The sequence below is a fragment of the Symphalangus syndactylus genome, chromosome 3 (assembly GCF_028878055.3).
Source record: "Symphalangus syndactylus isolate Jambi chromosome 3, NHGRI_mSymSyn1-v2.1_pri, whole genome shotgun sequence".
Classification (NCBI taxonomy): Eukaryota; Metazoa; Chordata; class Mammalia; order Primates; family Hylobatidae; genus Symphalangus; species Symphalangus syndactylus.
This window is the reverse complement of record NC_072425.2, coordinates 10,344,235-10,363,056: the sequence shown is the minus strand read 5'-3', so window position 1 is coordinate 10,363,056 and position 18,822 is coordinate 10,344,235. Positions and strand designations below refer to the sequence as shown.

General features: G+C 63.2%; 1 protein-coding gene across 6 annotated transcripts in view; it reads left to right on the top strand.

Moving 5' to 3' along the window:
* Positions 1-18,822, top strand: part of RXRA (retinoid X receptor alpha) — a 114,947-nt gene that overhangs the window by 85,124 nt on the left and 11,001 nt on the right. For all 6 annotated transcript variants that reach the window (XM_055270440.1, XM_063636781.1, XM_055270443.2 and 3 more), the window contains 3 exons: positions 6,301-6,470; positions 10,834-10,963; positions 18,365-18,497. In XM_055270440.1, the coding sequence (XP_055126415.1) occupies positions 6,301-6,470; positions 10,834-10,963; positions 18,365-18,497 (433 nt within the window). The remainder of the gene's footprint in view (positions 1-6,300; positions 6,471-10,833; positions 10,964-18,364; positions 18,498-18,822) is intronic.

Sequence of the window (18,822 nt, the reverse complement as noted above, 5' to 3'; positions counted from 1 at the left end):
TGGCTGATGCCCGGCCTGGGCCTACAGCAGTGAGCTCGCTGTCCTTTGAAAGTGATCATCAGATAACCAGGGGGGCCCCAGGGTGCAGCCAGTGCAGGCTTAGGGGAAGCTCAGGCACTGTGGGAGCCCAGAGGAGGCACCTGACCCTGCCTCGGGCACCCGGTGAGACGCAGGCAGGCAGGAGGGCCATTGACGCCTGAGGAATGAAAAGGTGTCGGCACCACACGCCTGGCTGCAGGGAGCAGTGTCTGTGAAGTCTGAGGCTGTCATCACACCTGGCCCTCAGAAGTCGGTGATGGCCTGAGCCCCGTCCTGGACCCTCCAGGCTGCACTGACTCCTTCCTAAGGCCCTGCAGCCCAATGATCCATGTGCCTGCGGTCATCAGACTCCAGCTGCCTGGGCCCCCCAAAGCCTGGGGACGACACCCCATCCCATCACAGTGGAACCGTGCAGTGTTGGGGCTGGGGGGACCTGGAGTCACCTGGTCAGACCCCTCCCCTGGTGCCCATCGGTGACTGGGTCCTATTAGGAGCAGCCCATGTGGGGGACCACCCTGGACACCCCCTTCCTGATCCCCATGCATGGTCTCACTCGCCCCATACCTGTGAGACAGAGAAATGGGGTGCAGAGAGGCGAGCCGTGGGGAGGTCTAAGGGCCAGCACCAGGCGTGGACCCCGTTTCTTGCGGGTCCTTCCTGCTTCCGGTCCTTCCTCTTGGCAGTGCACAGCCCTGGAGACCGGACTTAGGGCCGTGAGAGAAACTGCTGCTGCTGTCAAGGGACTCCCTCCCCTTTGCCTCCAGCAGGATTCTGAGGTGTGAACTTGCAGTCAGAATGCTGCCGAGCGCTCTCGCCCCAAACACAGCTGCAGAACTCAGCCTCGGCGTGGAGGGCACCTCTGCGTGGGCAGCGAGGAGGCGGTGAGGCCCCCGTGCCAAACGTGCCCTGCTGCCAGTGCCTCTCCTTGTGCACAGGGGGAGTCTCTTGCCTCCCCCACCCTGGCTGTGTGGGCTGCACAGCCAGGCCTGTGGAGCTCCTCACTCTTGGGCAGTAACGGGGCCCCTGGTGCAGCCTAGGCACTTGCCCTGCAGGGACCCCCCGCGGGAACAGTGGCTGGGAGGGCTTGGCAGGCACCCTCCTCCCCTGCCTGCGTCTGGGTGCTGGGCAAGACCCCTTGGCTCCAGATAGGTCCTGAAATGCAGAGCACCTCCCTCTCTCCTCTTGGGGCAAACCACTGCGAGGAAGGCTCCCTGACAGCGGAGGGCAGTGCTGTTGGCTGCCTGGGTGAGGCATTGCAGCAGCCCTGGAGAAAGCTATGGGGCCAAGTTGGTCAACGCTAGGTGCCTGTGGCCCAGACCATGCAGGATGGGAGCTGTCGGCTCTGGGGTCTGAGCCCTCCTAAGTGTCAGGCCCCTGGCGGGCAGCTCCGCCCGCTGGCCTTGATGCCACGTGGCCCTCTGCCCGGTTTGTGATCAGACCCCTGGAAACTGAGGCTGGAGCTGAGGCGTCGCATCCCAGTGCAGTGCTGTGAGGGAGTCGCCTGGGGTTGGTCCCAGGGCTGGCTGAAGGCAGGATGGCTCAGGTGCCCCCATGCAGTGACTCTGCCCCCGGCAAGGGCCCACTCTGGCTCTGGGGCAGATGGGTTCCCACCCCTATGCGGTAGGATACCACAGGCTGATAGCATCTCAGGTTGGGCAATGGGGCCTGCACGCGCAGGCAGCCACCAGGAGGGACTTGTTCCGCAGCATTCCCGGGACCAGGGGTAGGCAGAGGTGGGGGGAACGTGCAGTGGTGGGTGTTGGCCCTCTGCCAAGCTGAGCCTGGGCCTGTTTGCTGAAGCTGGGGGTGGCAGGGCTTGGGGGTCCCGCAGGGACACGTGCTCTGATGGGGAAGACAGGCCTCACCCTTGGGGGTTCCCAGTCCGATGGAAAAGACCTAGCTTCCACCCAGGGTGGTGGTGGGGGGAGACATTGGTCTAGAGGGGGCAGTGGCTGTCCCCCATTCTGCTTCCTCCTCCTCCCTCAGGAAGGCTGCTCCCCGTTTCCTTCCTGCCTGCCTTTGCTTCCTGTGCCCACCCTCCAGCTCTGAAGGACTGGGTGTGGAAACAGCAGTGTCTGGCGTGTGTGCACCTATGTGTGCACATGTGTGTGCGTGTGCGTGCGCTGCAGGGATGTGGCTGACCCCACAGGTCTCTGCTGTGGGAAGGGAGCCCCGGCTGGGCTCAAGTGTGGCCCTCTTGCCTTCTGGCCTGTGACACTGGGCAAGTGACCTTGCCTCGCCCAGTCCGCAGGTTCCTCGTCTGTGATGGGCTGGGGGCATCAGGAAGACCCCTGCGAGCTTGGGGGTGGATGAGAGCGCTGCGCGTGGCTGGTGGTGGGGTTGGAGAGCAGTGGTCACGTGTGGGTGTGGGTGTGGTGTGTCTGTGTGGTGTATGGGTGTGAGTGTGTTGTGTATGTGGTTGTGTGTGTGTGGTATGTGTGGTGTGGTATGTGTGGTGTGGTGTGTGTGTGTGTGTGTGTATGTGTGCATGGTTTGTGTGCACGTGTGTGTGCACAGTTCTCGTGTTCTGATGCCTTGCTCTAGGTTGAAGCCCTGGAGGGAAGGTAAACCACTCCCTTTGGAGACACTAGCTTGCTGTGTGGCCTCTGGCGCCGCTCTCTGGGTCTCTGTCTCCCCACTCTTTAGAGGAGGCCAGAATGGTTTGGTGGAGTTCAGTCCTGCCTGTCTGGGGCCCAGCCCTGGGCTGCACAAGGGACGGAGGAAGGACTCAGCCATTGCTACTACTCAAGCCAGAGGAGCCAGTGGGGCTGGGGACGCCCTTGGGCTCCGACACGCCTGCCTTGGAGCTGTCTGCCCTTCCCCAGGCCCCCTCCCTCCTGCTCGACTCTGAGGGGCTGTGGCAGGTCAGAGATGTCCCTTGCTTCTGAGGGGCTGCTGCACCCGGAGTCCTAGGCCAGCTTGTCTCTGGGGGCCCGGGATCCCAGTGGTGCTGGGGAGGGTCTGCCTGGGCAGGAGTCTCAGGTCTTCCTGGGAGGACTGGGCCGCGGCGTGTGAGCCTCCTCCGCCTCCGAGCAGCCTCCTCCGTGCCTCCACTCCGCCTCCTGCAGCTGCCGCGCTCTGGGCTGGAGGGTAAAGAGGCTCTGTGTTTACAGACGCCTCCCGCCCGGCCTCCGGCGCCAGCGGAACATGAGTCAAGCATGACTTCGTCTAGAAGGTGATTGTGCTGGCAAAGCATAAATCCCGGCCCCTCCTGCCCCCCAGCCTATAAATAAAGCGATCATATTTATAATGATGCTGGGCAGAGCTGCCAGGCCCTTCACAGCTTCAAAGTGCTTCACAAAACACTCGCTAATTAATTCTCGGCTGCCCTGGCGGAGGAGGCAGGTGCCAAGGAGCCCAGCTCCAGGCACCTGGGGAGAACTGGCAGCAAGGCCTCTCGCTCAGGGCCACCCTTTTCTGGGGCTCCCCGTGCCCTGGGGCTACCTCTGAGCAGGAGAATATCCCTGGCACTGGGCCGGGATGGCACGTGGGGTGGGAGGCTCCGGTGACAGCTCTGAGCACCTCCAGGCCCCCCATGTGCTGGTGCTTCCTCTTGGAGCCATCCTGGGGGTGGGCGCTGTCATTTTCATCTTACAGATGAGGGAGCTGAGGCACAGAGAGGTCAGGGGACTTGGCCGGGGCCACACGGCTGCTTGGGCTGTGGCAGGCTAGCAGGCTCCGTGGGGCTGGGGCTGTCGGATCCCAGGACCTGCAGCTTTAGGCTGCTCACTGTCTTAAGCGCTCAGCCCTGCACCTTCGGCTTTCAGAGCCTCAGCTTCCCCACTGGGAAGACAGCAGTGCCAGCTATGTCTTGGCATGGAGACTTTAGAATTCTGCCCTTGCTGCCCATCCTTAGGGTCTCAGGGACCTGGGCCAGTGGAGGTGCCAGTACCCCTCAGCTCAGATGCTGGCTGAGATCTGCCTGTGCGGGTGCTTCCTGCCCCGGGGGCTGCTCAGCGTGGGTGGGGTCAGCTCTATAGGCTCAGGACCCTGTACAGAGGGTTGTGTCAGTAGTGACCCTGCCCCGGATGAGCGACGCCCTCTGGAGGGCTCATGGAAGTCCCAGGTGGGGGCTGACTGGAGCCTTCTGCAGCCCCTGCCAGACCCTTGCCATTTGCCCACCAGCCCTGCTCCCCATCCTGCCCCAAGCCACCATAAGGTTTCTAGTAGGGCCAGGCCTGTACATGCCGACTGCGGGGTCCATGGCTGGCTCCTCGGCCTGGTTTGTGTATCCTGAAGCTGGGGATGGGCCTCCCGGCCTGAGTCTGCCTGTGTGGGCGGAAGTCCCTCACTCAAGCCAGGGGGCCATGCAGGAAACTGTTGACATGGGGTGGCTGAGAGGCATCCACGTGGGGCTGTTACAGAGCTGTGGCTGGCGTGAAGGGAACCAGGCAGGGCTGGGGACCCTGGGCCTGGGAGCCTGGGGGTGTGAAGGGAGAGGCTTGCAGAGCCCTGAGACGGCTGCTCAGTGGGAGCTGTAGCTTCAGGAGAAAGTGGCGGCTGACACCGTGGCGGGTAGGGGCAGGGAGGGCGCCAGAGGCGCAGATACGTTCTCCCACCATTTGCCAAACCCATCTGGAAGCTAGAGGGTGGGAGGGTGGGATGGGACATGGTCAGTCCATGGGTGGCTGGTGCCTGCGAGTACCCCAGGTGTTCCGCCCACCATCGAGACATCCTGGAGGAGCTGGGATGAGCCCCGCCACAGGCCCAGAGAGGTGGCACCTCCAGGAACCCCTCCGCCAGGTCATACCCTTGGGCCCTTAGGAGGGCACCATCCTAGGCCTCAGACCAGGAGGAGAAGGGGCCTGGGTCAGGGACTACCCAGCCGAGCACACTGGCAGGAGGGCACAAGGGAGGGAGGAACTGGCCCCAGTGTCTGAGCTCGGAGGAGATACGGCGGGAGGGGCATTTCCAGGGCGAGAGTGGAGAGGCCTTGACTGGAGTAGGGGCGTGGAGCTGTGCTGGACAGAGGTGGCCGCAGGACCCCATATGGTCCCTGTTGCTTTTCTGGCTCTGCGGTTTACTCACTTGGACCAGTCATTTTCTCTCTCAGCCGTAGTTTTCTCACTGGTACAATGGGGTAATGTGAGTGCCCGCCCCGTGGGGCAGTGTTGTTGCTGGTGGATGGAACAGAAGAAGGAGGTGGTGGGGTTGGGGACCAGAGCCCCAGCTCAGGACTTTCAGGGAAGGGGACGTGTCTCGGGGGAACCGCCCATAAGCCAAGTGGACGCTTCTGTCCAAATTCCATCTGGGTCCTAGCCTGCCGCCCGGCACTTGGGATCCGCAGATAGGCTGACAGAGGGGCTGAGGTGGCTTCCTCAGTGTTCAAAGTGGACAGTCGAGGAAGGCAAATCCAGGTGGAGGGAAGCGGGGGGCAGGAGGAGCCTCATACGCCTGGGAAGCCGGGGCTCATGCCTCAGGCCCCTTCGCTGAGCGCCCACCCCCAGGGTTGATGAGAGTCAGCTGACCGGAGCCCATGCCTGATGCAGATCCTGCTGCCTGCAAGCATCACTCTATTTTGTCTTAATGCTGAGCCTCTGGTTTCCCCCAAGTGGCTGCTTCCTGGGGGCAGATTGAAAGGCATCTCAGTGCCCTGCTTGGGGCATGGTCGGTGGAGCTGGGTGGGCCGTCTCTGTGTGGCCAGGGTGGGGCTGGGTGCCTGCCCTCCATTTCTGGCAGGGCCCAGTGTCCTTGGGAGAGGCGTGGGGTCTGCAGGTGCATGGTTTCCTGCTTGCCCAGGTGTCTCTGAGCCTGTTCCCCCACGAATGTTCCCCTTGCCCAGGCCCTCAGCCAGCATGGGTGCCCCTGTGCTGCCTCATGAGTGTGCTCTGCTCTGCTTCTGGACCTTTGCAGGGACCGTGTCTCCAGCCTGAGCCATGATTCCTCTGCAACTTCCTCTTCCAGTCACATCGACACCTCTTCCAGGAAGGCTTCCTGGTTCTCCCTGAGTCCATAGACCATCAGGACCTTTCTCGCCCCATGTTGGGGTCCCTGCTGCACTGTCTCCTGCCTGGCCCCAGGCAGGCTCCTGGTGTGAACATTAATTGGAATTAATGAGAGTTGGTCTCTGTTCTCAGAGCACACAGCCACACGGAGGCCAGGCCTGGGGCAGAGATGGGGTCTCCATCACCCAGTGCTGGTGGGGATGCTGGTGTTGTGGGTGCATTGGCTGGGAGCTGGCACCACCCGGCCAGGACAGCCTTCCCTGGGAGCCACTGGCCGTGCTGAGTGTGGGGCTAACCTGCGCCTCCCGGGTTGTAGCCGTGCAGGAGGAGCGGCAGCGTGGCAAGGACCGGAACGAGAATGAGGTGGAGTCGACCAGCAGCGCCAATGAGGACATGCCGGTGGAGAGAATCCTGGAGGCCGAGCTGGCCGTGGAGCCCAAGACCGAGACCTACGTGGAGGCAAACATGGGGCTGAACCCCAGCTCGGTGAGTTGCAGCCTGTGCAGGAGTGGGCAGCCTCACATGCCTCAGTTTCCCTCACTCACCCTCCCACCTGAGCAGCTGATGAGCCAGAGAGGTCCTGGGGGGCTGCCCTGGGCCCCGTGGCTGCCTCAGCTCGGCCTCTTACCCGAGGTGACGCCGTGGGCCCCTCGCCCCAGCTGGGCGGCACTCTCCTCTCCTGGCCCATGCACAGGTGGCCCACGGGGCAGGGGCCAGGGGCCCTGCAGCCACATCATCCTCCTTGGCCATCTCTGCTGGGACCTCAGCCGCCGTGTCCCCTCGGAGTTTGGCCTGTCTCGGTGCAGAGGCTGTCCCTGCTCCCCAGTGCCACTTGGAAAAGGTGTGGGAGGAGGCCAAGCCCCCAGCAAGAGGCTCTGCAGGTTGGTTCCAGAGCTGGCTCTGCCAGCAGCCATGTGGCCCTGGGCGGGTGCCCAGCAGTCGCAGTGGCTGTTGTTGACGCAGGAAGCAGCCCCCCAGCTGGTCACCCCCATGCTGACCCTCCTGCCCCCTCCCACCCCAACAGCCTCAAGGGGAGGAGGATTAGGTGGGCTGCAGCCCTGGTCCCAGGCTCTTCTCCTGGGCTGGCTCCAGCTGGCCCTGGAGGTGCTGGATTCAAGACCCCCTGGCCTCGCCCTCCTCTCCTTGGACCCTCCCTGTTACTGGCTCCCTCCCTATGGCATCTTTGCTTCTGGCTGTGGCCTTGCCAGGGAGGGCCACACAGGGGCGTTCTGAGCCCCTCCTACCCTAAGGCCTAGGAACCTGCGCTGCTCGGGAACCACTGCCCCCTGGTGAGCTTGTCTGGCTGGGAGACCCCACGTGTCCCAGGCCCCACTGAGGGGGTGGCTCCAGCTGTGCCCGGGGTTGGGCAGGTGAGCTCCTGGCTGCCCGAGTGAAGGTTCAAGACTGTGCACTAAGCTTCCTGCGGCCGGGGACCTGGGTCCAGCTGGCCCTCAGGGCCCGTGCGTTTTTCGCTGTGGTCACCATGGTGTCCAGTCTTCATCTGTGTCTCCGTGTGGGTTTGGGGCTGGGACCAGAGCCCTGTGGCCGCTGACCTTGTACAGGCTGACCATGAGGTCACCCCGACCTCTGTCCCTCTGTGGGCCCAGGCACACCAGCCTACCCTCCGTGCTGGGTGCGCCCTGCAGGTCACTGTCTCCCCACCCACCAGGGCCTTCGTGCTTGCAGCTCCCGTGGCCTGGAGCTGGGCCCCCTGGCTCTTCCCCAGGCTTTGGTCTCAGCTGAGGTACCTCCGGTCTTCATCTGTGCCCCTGCCAGGGTGGGGACTGCCCCTGTGACGTGGGCTGAGAGCATCTGCTCTTTTCTCTGTGGCCCCTGGCACTGGCCACCACAGGGTGAGGTGTGTTCACAGGATAAGGTGTGTGGTGGGTTAATTTCTGCCCCCACGAGGCTGCTGGTGATGGCTGTGCTGCTCCTCACCGCCAGCTTCGGTCAAGGACAGCGACCCCACCCTGCTCATTGGCACTCACACAGGGCCGGCACCCCCACTGCCTCTGCCTGAGTGTGGGGGTCTGCTCTTGTCTGAGGCCCCATGGCTGGGTTAGGGCCGCCCTGCTTCCCTGCCCTTTCTGGATAGGACAACCTGGTGCCCCCACGTCCCCGGCTCTGCTCAGACCTCTACTCTGGCCGGGGGCTGGGGCTGCCCAGCTGCGGGGAAGGTGCACGGGACCCTGACAGCAGGCACCATTCTTTCCGGAGAAACCCTCCCCGTGAGTGACAGGCACAGACCCACCCCCAGCCCTGGCTGGTCTGCACACCTGCCCTGCCCTGTGCCCGCCTCACCAGCCCTGCGGAGGGCAGGGGAGGGATGGTGGCTGTGAGGGTTTCATGATCCAGCAGAAAATCCAAAAGCAAGTTTGGCAGTTGCACAAAGGGCTGCCAAGTTTTTATTTCGTGAAGGACATTATCTGGGGGGGAAAGCTGCCATCTGCTCTCTCCATCGCTGCAGCAAAGTTCAGGGAGTTTAGAACCACAAAGGCAGGCAGGACTCACCGGGGATCAAGGACACATCTTCCACGGGGATGGGGTCTCTGTGTGTGCCCGCTCACTCCCTGCTGTGTCTCATCTCACACTGAACACTCCTCTGTGGACTGGCCTGAGTCCGACTTCCAGAACCACTCACTGGGCCCCTTCCCTCAGATGGGCAAACTGAGGTCCAGAGAGGGGGCGGCCTGCCCAGCATCACGGTCCTGGTGCCTGGTTTCTCCCCAGCGTGGGGCAGGGCCTGGGCAGGTCCCGGGCAGGTCCCGTGGACACTTCCAGGCAGGAGTAGAGCCCATCACACGCCTTCTGTTACATGAGGCATGTTGGATCTCCAGGCGAGAATGGGAGGCTCACAGAGGTTAATCCTTTCCCGAGGCCACACAGGGAGGTGGAGCCAGGTAGAGCCAGGATCCTGCACTGTCCCTCCCTACCTAGGGGACCCCCTGCAGGCCTAGCCCTGCTGGTACTGGAGCCAGAGCCTCACACCTGCCGGGAGTGTGCCTCCGTCTCTCCTGGCTCTCCAGCCTGCCACATTCTGCTCCTTGTCCCAGCTGTGCACACTGCACATGTGCATCTGCACGTGTGCTGGACAGGCACATGACAGATGGTGACCTGTGTGCCCACTCCTGCAGAGGTCCCAGCCAGCCCAGGAGGGCTTGAGGCTCTCCTTCCTACCCATGGCACCAGCCTGTCACCTGGGCCTGCTCTGGGCCCCGTGTTGGCTTCCGAGAGTGGCCAGCCAGTGGCTGGGAAGTTCCTGGGTACAAGGATCCTCAGCAGAGCCACCTGCTGCAGACATGGTGCTCAGGTCTGGTTCCCCACATCCCCCCGCCCCTGCCAGGCCTGCTTCATCCTTTCTCAGGGATGCCCTGTGGCAGATGGGCAGGCGAGAAGGATGGGCCCCTTTCAGCCCCCAGCGTGACAGAAGGAGAGGCTGAGGCTGAGAAGCCAGCCTGGCTGTGGCGGGCCTGGGGGGCGCTGGGCACAGAGCCGGGAGCCCTGTGAGTGCTGGAGGCTGTGGATGCTGCTCATGGAAGGTGTGTGGAGGAATGAGTGAGTCAGAGACCTGTGTAGACTGTGGTCAACCCCTCTCAGCCGAGGGATCCCATCCCTCTATATACCCCTTCTGGCTCGGGCCCCCAAGGGCTGCCCTGCCCTCTTCCGAGGGTCCTGGCGAGTCTCTGTGCCATTCCTCGGGGGCCTTCTCACTCTGCCCTCAGAGGCCTTTCCCGCCGGGCACTGCGTTTAGGCTGCACGTCTCTGAGGAGCAGATGGTTTCTGTTGGTGGAAGCTCTTCAAAGGGAGGCATTTTTCTCCTTGGCGGATGCCCTGAAGTGAGGGATCCCCGAATCCTATTCAGTCGTTATTCCTGCAGCGGCACCACTGAGGGGGCCGTCATCTGAGTTCCCATTGCTCAGGACACAGAAGGTCCATGACCCAAGCCCCACCTGCCAGGAGCTGAGGAGGGGCCTCTCCTCTTGCCCTGCTTCAAGGCCGCCTAGGTCCCCTCATCTGTGAGACTGAATGGCGCCCTTCCGGCTAGGACTTTCCAAAGGAGCCGTGAATGCCGCCCTCTCTCTGTGCCTGGGGCCTGGTGTCTCAGCCGAGGCCCCTGCCCTCCTGAGCTCCCACATCCATGCCTGATGGAACGTGAGGGGCCAGCCCTGTCCCCAGCGTGGGCCACCGTGGCCATCAAAGATGAAGGCGGTCAGTCCCACCCAGCTCCAATGCTGCCCCATATCCAGTTTCGTCAGCTCGCCCCACCTGCCTTCCAGAGCTGTGGGAGAGACTTATGTGTCCTGCTGTAACCCAGTGGCTGGAAACAATACACATTTTATTATCTGACTGTTCTGTGTCCAGAGAGCCAAAAGCAGTCTTGCCGGGCTGACGTCAAGGTGCCTGCCGGCTAGCTCCTGGAGGCTCTGCTGGGGAGTCTGCCCCGGCCTCTGCTTCTGGGGCTGCCACATTCCTTGGCCTGTGGCCTCTTCCTCCACCTTCAAACCCAGCAGCGTCTCTCTCCCCTCGGGCCCCAGCGTCTGTGATCTCATCTCTTCCTCTGACCCTCCTGCCTCCCTCTCATAGGCCCCTTGCAATGACCCTGGGTCCCCCCGGTGTTGCAGGCCCACCTCCCAATTTCAGGCCACACCTAATCACCTCTGCCAAGCCCCATGTGCCATGCAAGGTCACATAGTCCTAGGTTCCAGGGATTGGGCCCTGGGCATCTTTGGGGGCTGTATTCAGCATGCTGCATGGGCCCAGCGTGTGGGGCAGGGCCTGGTCTGGGCTGTGTTCAGTCAGTACACTGGCTTCTGGGACTGAATGTCCTGCTCTTCTTCCTCCACTGCAGCCGAACGACCCTGTCACCAACATTTGCCAAGCAGCCGACAAGCAGCTCTTCACCCTGGTGGAGTGGGCCAAGCGGATCCCACACTTCTCAGAGCTGCCCCTGGACGACCAGGTCATCCTGCTGCGGGCAGGTGAGTGGCGAGGCCTAGGTGGGGATGGGGACGCCATGCAGACGGGACACATACCAGGACACTCCCCCGTCCCGGGATACTCCCACCTCCCGGGACACTCCCCACTCCTGGGACACACTCCCCCTCCCAGGACATACTCCCCACTCCCAGGACACACTCCCCACTCCCGGGATGCTCCCCTCTCCCGGTATGCTCCCCCCTCCCGGGATGCTCCCTACTCCCTGACACACTCCCACCTCCCGGGACACACTCCCCCCTCCCGGGACACACTCCCACCTCCCCGGACACTACCCCCTCCTGGGACACTACCCCCTCCCAGGACACTCCCCCGTCCTGGGACATTCCCCCCTCCGGAGACACTCCCCTCCTGGGACACTCCCCCCTCCCGGGACACTCCCACCTCCCGGGACACACCCCGCTCGCTGGACATACTCCCCACTCCCAGGTGCTCCCCTCTCCTGGGACGCTCCCCTCTCCCGGGACGCTCCCCACTCCCGGGACACTCCCCATTCCCGGGACACTCCCCTCTCCCGAGACACTCCCCAGTCCCGGGACACTCCCCTCTCCCTGGACACTCCCCTCTCCCGGGACACTGCCCCCTTGCTGGACACACTCCCCACTCCTGGGACGCTCCCCTCTCCCAGGACACTCCCCACTCCCGGGACACTTCCCTCTCCCGGGACATTCCCCACTCCCGGGACACTCCCCTCTCCCGGGACATTCCCCACTCCCGGGACACTCCCCTCTCCCGGGACACTCTCCTCTCCCCAGACACTCCCCGCTCCTGGGACACTCCCCTCTCCCGGGACACTCCCCCCTCCCGGGACACTCCCCCCTCCCGGGACACTCCCCCCTCCCAGGACACTCCCCCCTTGCTGGACACACTCCCCACTCCCGGGACGCTCCCCTCTCCCGGGACACTCCCCACTCCTGGGACACTCCCCCCTCCTGGGACACTCCCCATTCCCGGGACACTCTCCCCTCCCAGGACACTCCCCTCTCCTGGGACACTCTCCCCTTCAGGGACACTCCCCTCTCCCCAGACACTCCCCTCTCCTGGGACACTCCCCCCTCGCTGGGCACACTCCCCACTCCCGGGACGCTCCCCCATTCCGGGATGCTCCCCCCTCCCGGGACGCTCCCCCCTCCCGGGACGCTCCCCCCTCCCGGGACGCTCCCCCCTCCCGGGATGCTCCCCCCTCCTGGGACACTCCCCCCTCCCAGGACACTCCCCCCTTGCTGGACACACTCCCCATTCCCGGGATGTTCCCCACTCCTAGTACGCTCCCCCCTCCCTGGACGCTCCCCACTCCTGGGACACTCCCCTCTCCTGGGACACTCCCCACCCCCGGGACACTTCCCCCTCCCGGGACACTCCCCCTTTGCGGGACACTCCCGCCTCGTAGGACACACTCCCCACTCCTGGGATGCTACCCCCTCCTGGTATGCTCCCCCCTCCCCGGATGCTCCCCACTCTTGGGACACACTCCCACCTCCTGGGACACACTCCCCTCTCCTGGGACACACTCCCACCTCCTGGGATACACTCTCCCCTCCTGGGACACATTCCTACCTCCCGGGACACTCCCCCTTCCCATGATACTCCCCCCTCCCGGGACACTCCCCCCTCCCACGACACTCCCCCCTCCCGGGACACACTTCCCTCTCCCGGGACACACTCCCACCTCCTGGGAGACACTCCCCTCTCCCGGGACACAGTCCCACCTCCCGGGATACTCCCCCCTCCCAGGACACTCCCCATGCCTGGGACACTCCCCCCTCCCGGAATACTCCCACCTCCGGGACACTCCCCCCTCTCGGAACACTCCCACCTCTGGGACACTCCTACCTCCCAAGTCCCGGGACACTCCTCCCTCCCGTAACACTCCCCCTCCCCTGTCCCAGGACACACTACTACCTCCCCGGACACTCCCCCATCCCAGGACACACTGCTACCTCCTGGGACACTCCCCCACCTCCCGGGACAGTCCCCCATTCCTGGACACCACCCACCCTGGGACCTCCTATGGACTATCTGGGACTGTTCAGGGAAGGGCCTGGGGCCTCAGTTTCCCTCCATCCCTCATAAGGAGGTGTGCCATGCAGGGTCACCTCGGTTCAGAGCCCCTGGCTTTGCCAGCTGCAGGCCTGCCTGGCCCCCAGTGGTGTTTGGAGAGACAGCCAAGGCTTTTGTGAGAGAGGATGGTGCCCCCACCCCGCCCCAACCCACCAGGCCGATCCAGAGAACAGCTGGCCGCACGCAGCTCTTTTTCTGGGGGATCTCCAGATGGTTGTGCGCTGAGGGCCGGGCGGAGGTCCGAGTCGGGTTGGATGGCTGTGTCTGTTGCCATATCTGTGTGGTGCCTGGCCCTGCGGTCCCATGTTCTGGCAGCTTCTGGCTCCAGCCTCAGCCTGTGTGGGGTGGTCGTGGCGGAGTGCGGTGCTGAGGGCCTGCGTGGGGTGGTCGTGGCGGAGTGCGGTGCTGAGGGCCTGCGTGGGGTGGTCGTGGCAGAGTGCGGTGCTGAGGGCCTGCGTGGGGTGGTCGTGGCGGAGTGCGGTGCTGAGGGCCTGCGTGGGGTGGTCGTGGCGGAGTGCGGTGCTGAGGGCCTGCGTGGGGTGGTTGTGGCGGAGTGCGGTGCTGAGGTTAGAGGGCTTCCGTGGCTGTCCCTCTTAGGTGGGTGCCTGCCTGTGGTCTCCCTGCAGCTGTCGGGTGGGGACTCCCCGCGAGGCCCTTCCCTCAGCCCAGAGCCCTGGTGCCGTGAGTCCCCAGTCCCTTCTAGGATGCCTGGAAAGCCATCCCGTGGCATCTTTGCGAGGGCGGCCTCTGCTTCGGCCCAGCGGCTCTTTCTGGGAGATCTTTGCTGCTGCTTGTCTCTGGGTGGGACCCCCAGCCTGGCCTCCCCCTGGGCCCCCACTGAGGTCCTTGCTGACCTATCTCCAATGGGCCCTGCTCATGCCTGCTGCCAGCTTCGAGGGCCACATGGTGAGGTCTGAAGCTGCACTTCCGGTATGAGTCCCGGCCCCACTGCCCACGAGCGGCTGACCTTGGCCGAGTCACTTACTCTCTGTGCCTCGGTGTCCTTGTGTGTTCTGTCTGCCGGGGCCGGCAGCTCACCCATCAGGTGGCCTCCCCAAGACCCTGTAAGGTCCACTGAGGCACATGTCCAGTTCAGATGTGGAACACGAGTTCGAAGCCTGCACTGGCTGGGTGGCTGGAGAGGACCTGGGTTAACCCCAAGGATACACTGTGTCTGGCTGGTGTTGGCTGGAGGACTCTCCCCCTCCAGGGGGCTCAGGTCAGGGTCCGTGGCTGTAGCCTGACTGGGGACCAGGGGTGATCCTGCTGGGTTTTCTTCTGGCAGGACGCAGTGGCGGAGGTGAGGCCCCACCCAGCCCCGGCAGGTGCTGGGGGCACTGAGTGCTCCCCCATTATGTCCCTGTGCTAGGCCCTCCCACTGTGTTCCCAGCGCTGGTGGGGGAGGTCACTTCCGCTGGGCGGCAGCAGCGATGGGAATGGGTGCCCAGACCTGCGATTCCCACCATGGTGAGAACCACTGGCCATGCAGGTTCAAGGCCTAAGGTCTCTGCCCACCCTGGGGAGTGTCCACCTGTGGCTCTCGGTGACACTGAGCGGGGCTGCAGTGGCCACAGCCCTGCAGGGGCCCAGAAACTGGTGGAGGATTCCAGCTGGGCTGTGGGAGGCTGATGTCACACGTGTCTGCTCCTGGGGGGTAGGGCCCCTTCCTTGGGGTGGGCTCCTGCCCCACCCATCCAGGAGGCCTTCAGAAATAAAGCATTAAAATGAATAGTTTTGGCTTGTTCCATGGAAGCTCTGAGTCACACCCTGACCCTTGTGTTTGTCAGATGGGTAAACTGAGACAGGGCTGGGTCGCTCACAGCTTTCAGGTTCCTCTGTCCAACCTCCTTCCCACCTGCCCCCTCATCCCAGGCTGTTGCATTCCGAGGCCGCCATAGCTGCTCCAGCGGGGTCGTCTGAGGGCCTGGGTTGCACAGGCACCTCCTGCACGGCAGGGGGGCGGGGGGATGGGGGAAGTGGGCGGGCCTTGCTGGGCTGTGAGGGAGGGAGGGGCCAGGCTTAGGTAGCAGGCCCGAGGTCCCCCTGTGGGGACAGCACACCACTTTACTCCCCTGGTCTTGTTAATCCTGCCCACATCTCCGGCCCCAGGACACAGGGTAAGCCAGGCTGGGCTCTTGTCACCGCCGCCCTGGGACGGGATCCCCATCACAAGCCCCATGGGGACAGCAGCCATGACTCTGGGGGGCCCTGCCCTGCCTCGTGAGTGTGGATTCATTTAACTCTCCAGACCACCAGGAGTAGGTGTTCTCACTGTCCCTTGTGCTGAGGAAGTGGTGGCTCAGAGGTGAGACAGGAACGCGGCTGAGCCAGGTTGGAGGCTGAGGCCCCAGCTTCCCCTCTTGACCCTTGATTCTGTGCTGTTCCTTCCGGAAGCGCTGTCCAGGGGTCCTGCAACCCCAGCAGAGGCCCTGAGCATTTGGGCAGGGCCGCGAGGGAGCTGCAGGAGTAAGTTCCTCGGGAAGGGCCAGCCTCTTTGAGTTGGAGGACACAGTGGCCAAGGGAGCAGCCCCAGACAAGACTCTCTGTCCTGCGCTTGGAGCCTGGAGTAAGACCTGGTATCCCCCGCATCACTGAGGTCCTCCTTCTGAAAGGCCAGCGCACCCTGAGCCATTAAAAGCTGTGGCCGTGCCGGGCCCCCACATCGCAGGGCCAGGAGCCCTCCTTCCTGCAGTGATGGAGCACTTAGGAAGGTGAAGACACCCCAAAGGTTACTGTAAAATGGGTTCCTCTCCCATTTTTCTCTTACATCCGAGAAGGAGGAGGGCAGCTTACAAAGGCGTGTGGGGCAGGAGAGGAGAAATAACCGAGTGAGGACATCGGGGTGGAGGGACGGGGGACAGGGGAGCTGAGATGCAGCCGGCGTGCTGGAGGGTGCAGAGAGAGACTTCACGCTGTTCTGTCCGTGTGTCTGGGGTCCTGACCTGTATCCCGTGCTGAGGGCCGCACTGCGGCTCAGCAGCACCTTCTCACCCCAGCCGTGCACCAGGCCCCTCTGCTGGGCACACCAGAGTTTCAGAGGCGAGTCTACCCTGGTACCTGCTGGGTGGCCTCAGGGGCTCTCGGGGCAGTGGGAGGGGAGGTGGCCACCGCTCAGGTAAACCCCCAGGCCTGCAGGATGTGAGGGAGAGAGGCAGGCCCGAGAGGCCAGGACTGGCCAGGGATGGTGGGTTTGGGGCCAGTTGTACCCCAGCCCAGCTCTTGTCCTCAGCCTCCTGGGTCCCTGCCCTTGGCCACAGGAAGTCTGTCCACACTGGGCCTGGTGTGGGAAGGGAGGGAGAGCCCTTTCCTAGGAGAGCATTTACTCTCACTGGATGTCAGACCCAGTACCTCTCAGCTTGGGAAAACCTGACGGGCTGAGCCGTAGGAGGGGCAGGAGTGGCCGTAGGAGGGGCAGGAGCCCGGGGCTCCTGTGAGTCTCTGTGTGATTTGGGGCAAACCCTTCCCCTCCTTGGGCCACAGATTACCCACATGTCAGATTGAGGGGGATCTGCTGGATCAGAGTTCTCCCAAATGTGATGCTACAGATGTTTCATGGGCCAAAAAAAAAAAAAAGGGTTCTGTGGTCAAAGAAAATCTGGCTGGGCAGCGTGGAAGCTGTTTTCGTGGCTGGCTCTGCTGAGCCCTGGGACGCCACTGCGTGCTGTGGCCTTGGTGCAGAGGGCGGGTGTGTTTCGTAAACCCCCGCCCCAAGGGACCCCACTCTTCTTACTCCCCATTGCAACCGGCTGCCTGCTGCCACCTGGCAGGGAGAGGGGATGCGTGACAGCTGGGGAGGTGCCAGTCCCGCGTCTGTGATGGTATTTCCAGCCCTGGCTTTTCCATCAGACCACCCGTGGTGCTGTCTGCGTGCTCCCACGGTGATGGGGCACAGACCCCACGGTTCCACCCTCATTCTGGTTGCACAGCCTGGGGCCAGTTGGGTGCCATCCCTGCCTGGTCTGTCAGCACACCTGGGCGGGGAGGCCTCGGGGGTGGGAACTCCCTCCTGGGGCCCTGGGATTACTCAGTTGTGAAATGGGGAGAATGGGGATGGTGACATCTGCCCCCGGGGTCCCCGTGACGGAGTGGGTATGTGCTGGGAGGGTGTGGAGGGCTGAGCTGGAGCTGGCACGGTGGTCCCCACCAACTTCTTGCTGATCACTTAGCACCTCATGCCTCAGTTTCCCCCTCTGTAAAACAAGATTAATGGCAGTTTTCCAGGATTACAGTTGGGATTAAGTGGGAAATTAATGACAGTGTCGGCCATAGAGGCTGGAGCCTCTAGAGCGCTCGGGGAGTGTGGAAGGTGCTGAAGGCGACTGTGTGACTGCAGGTGATTCCACGTCACCCGGTCTCCAGGAGCCGTTAAAACAGTAATGCGTGTGCACGCGAGGGTCCCTGACTGTGTGACTGCAGGTGATTCCACGTCACCCGGTCTCCAGGAGCCGTTAAAACAGTAATGCGTGTGCACGCGAGGGTCCCTGACTGTGTGACTGCAGGTGATTCCACGTCACCCGGTCTCCAGGAGCCGTTAAAACAGTAATGCGTGTGCACGCGAGGGTCCCTGACTGTGTGACTGCAGGTGATTCCACGTCACCCGGTCTCCAGGAGCCGTTAAAACAGTAATGCGTGTGCACACGAGGGTCCCCGTTTCTTCCTCCCCGATGCCTGCTCTGCCTCATCTGCACTGGAACCTCATGTTGAGGGGCTGCTGTTACCTAACCGCCCGCCCCCCAGGGAACCCCCGATGTTGAGGGGCTGCTGTTACCTAACCGCCCGCCCCCCAGGGAACCCCCACTATGTTGAGGGGCTGCTGTTTTCTAACCTTCCCCCCTGGGAACCCCCCTGAAAGAGGCTGCGGCTCTCACGCACCTGCCTTCAGTTGAATAACCTGCTGTTTGGTGGCTTTCCACGAAGGGCACACAGATCTCCGAGAGTTTGTTCCTGGGGCCCTGCTGGCAGCAGTGGTTCTGGGGCCACCCTGGGAACATCCTGGGTGCTCTCCCGCGTGCTCCGTGGCAGGAGTGTCCTGCACATGCAGGAGGAAGCTTCTGGGGCACATGAGTTTGTGAGCTCCTGGGTTCTACAAAGCTCAAGGGACTTCGTGTGGGACTTCTCAGGGCCTTTCGTGTGCCGGTGTGTACTGTAGAAGAGGCATTCTCAGGAACCTCTTTGCTGTGGAACCCTTCATGGGATTGGGGTTCCAGAGCCTGTCAGGATGGGTCTGTGACACGCTGCCTCTGTGGGGTCCCACCAGGGGCTGGGGAAGGGGTGAGCCCTATGGGGCCTGGAGACAGCCGAGTGACCGTGTGCCTCCTCCCCAGGCTGGAATGAGCTGCTCATCGCCTCCTTCTCCCACCGCTCCATCGCCGTGAAGGACGGGATCCTCCTGGCCACCGGGCTGCACGTCCACCGGAACAGCGCCCACAGCGCAGGGGTGGGCGCCATCTTTGACAGGTGGGGGTGGTCCCGGGAGGGGCGAGGGCGCTTCCGTCACCTCCACCGCCAGGCCAGCTGAGTTCAGCCACCTCGGCCCCTGTGCACGTCCTGCCTAGTATTATTTCAGTGCATGAAGGGTGCACACGTGGAAAACAGAGAAAAGCACGAGGAGGAGGCTCAGAGCCCTGTGCCAGCCCTGCCTCTGGGGCATCTGTAACCACGGGGAACACTTGGCCTATCTCCCTCCAGCTTTTCTTGTTTCACGATCCCATGTATTTATCTGTGGGAAAGAAAGCTTCGTTTCTTTTTAAAGTGATTATACCGTGGATGCAGTTTTGTAAAA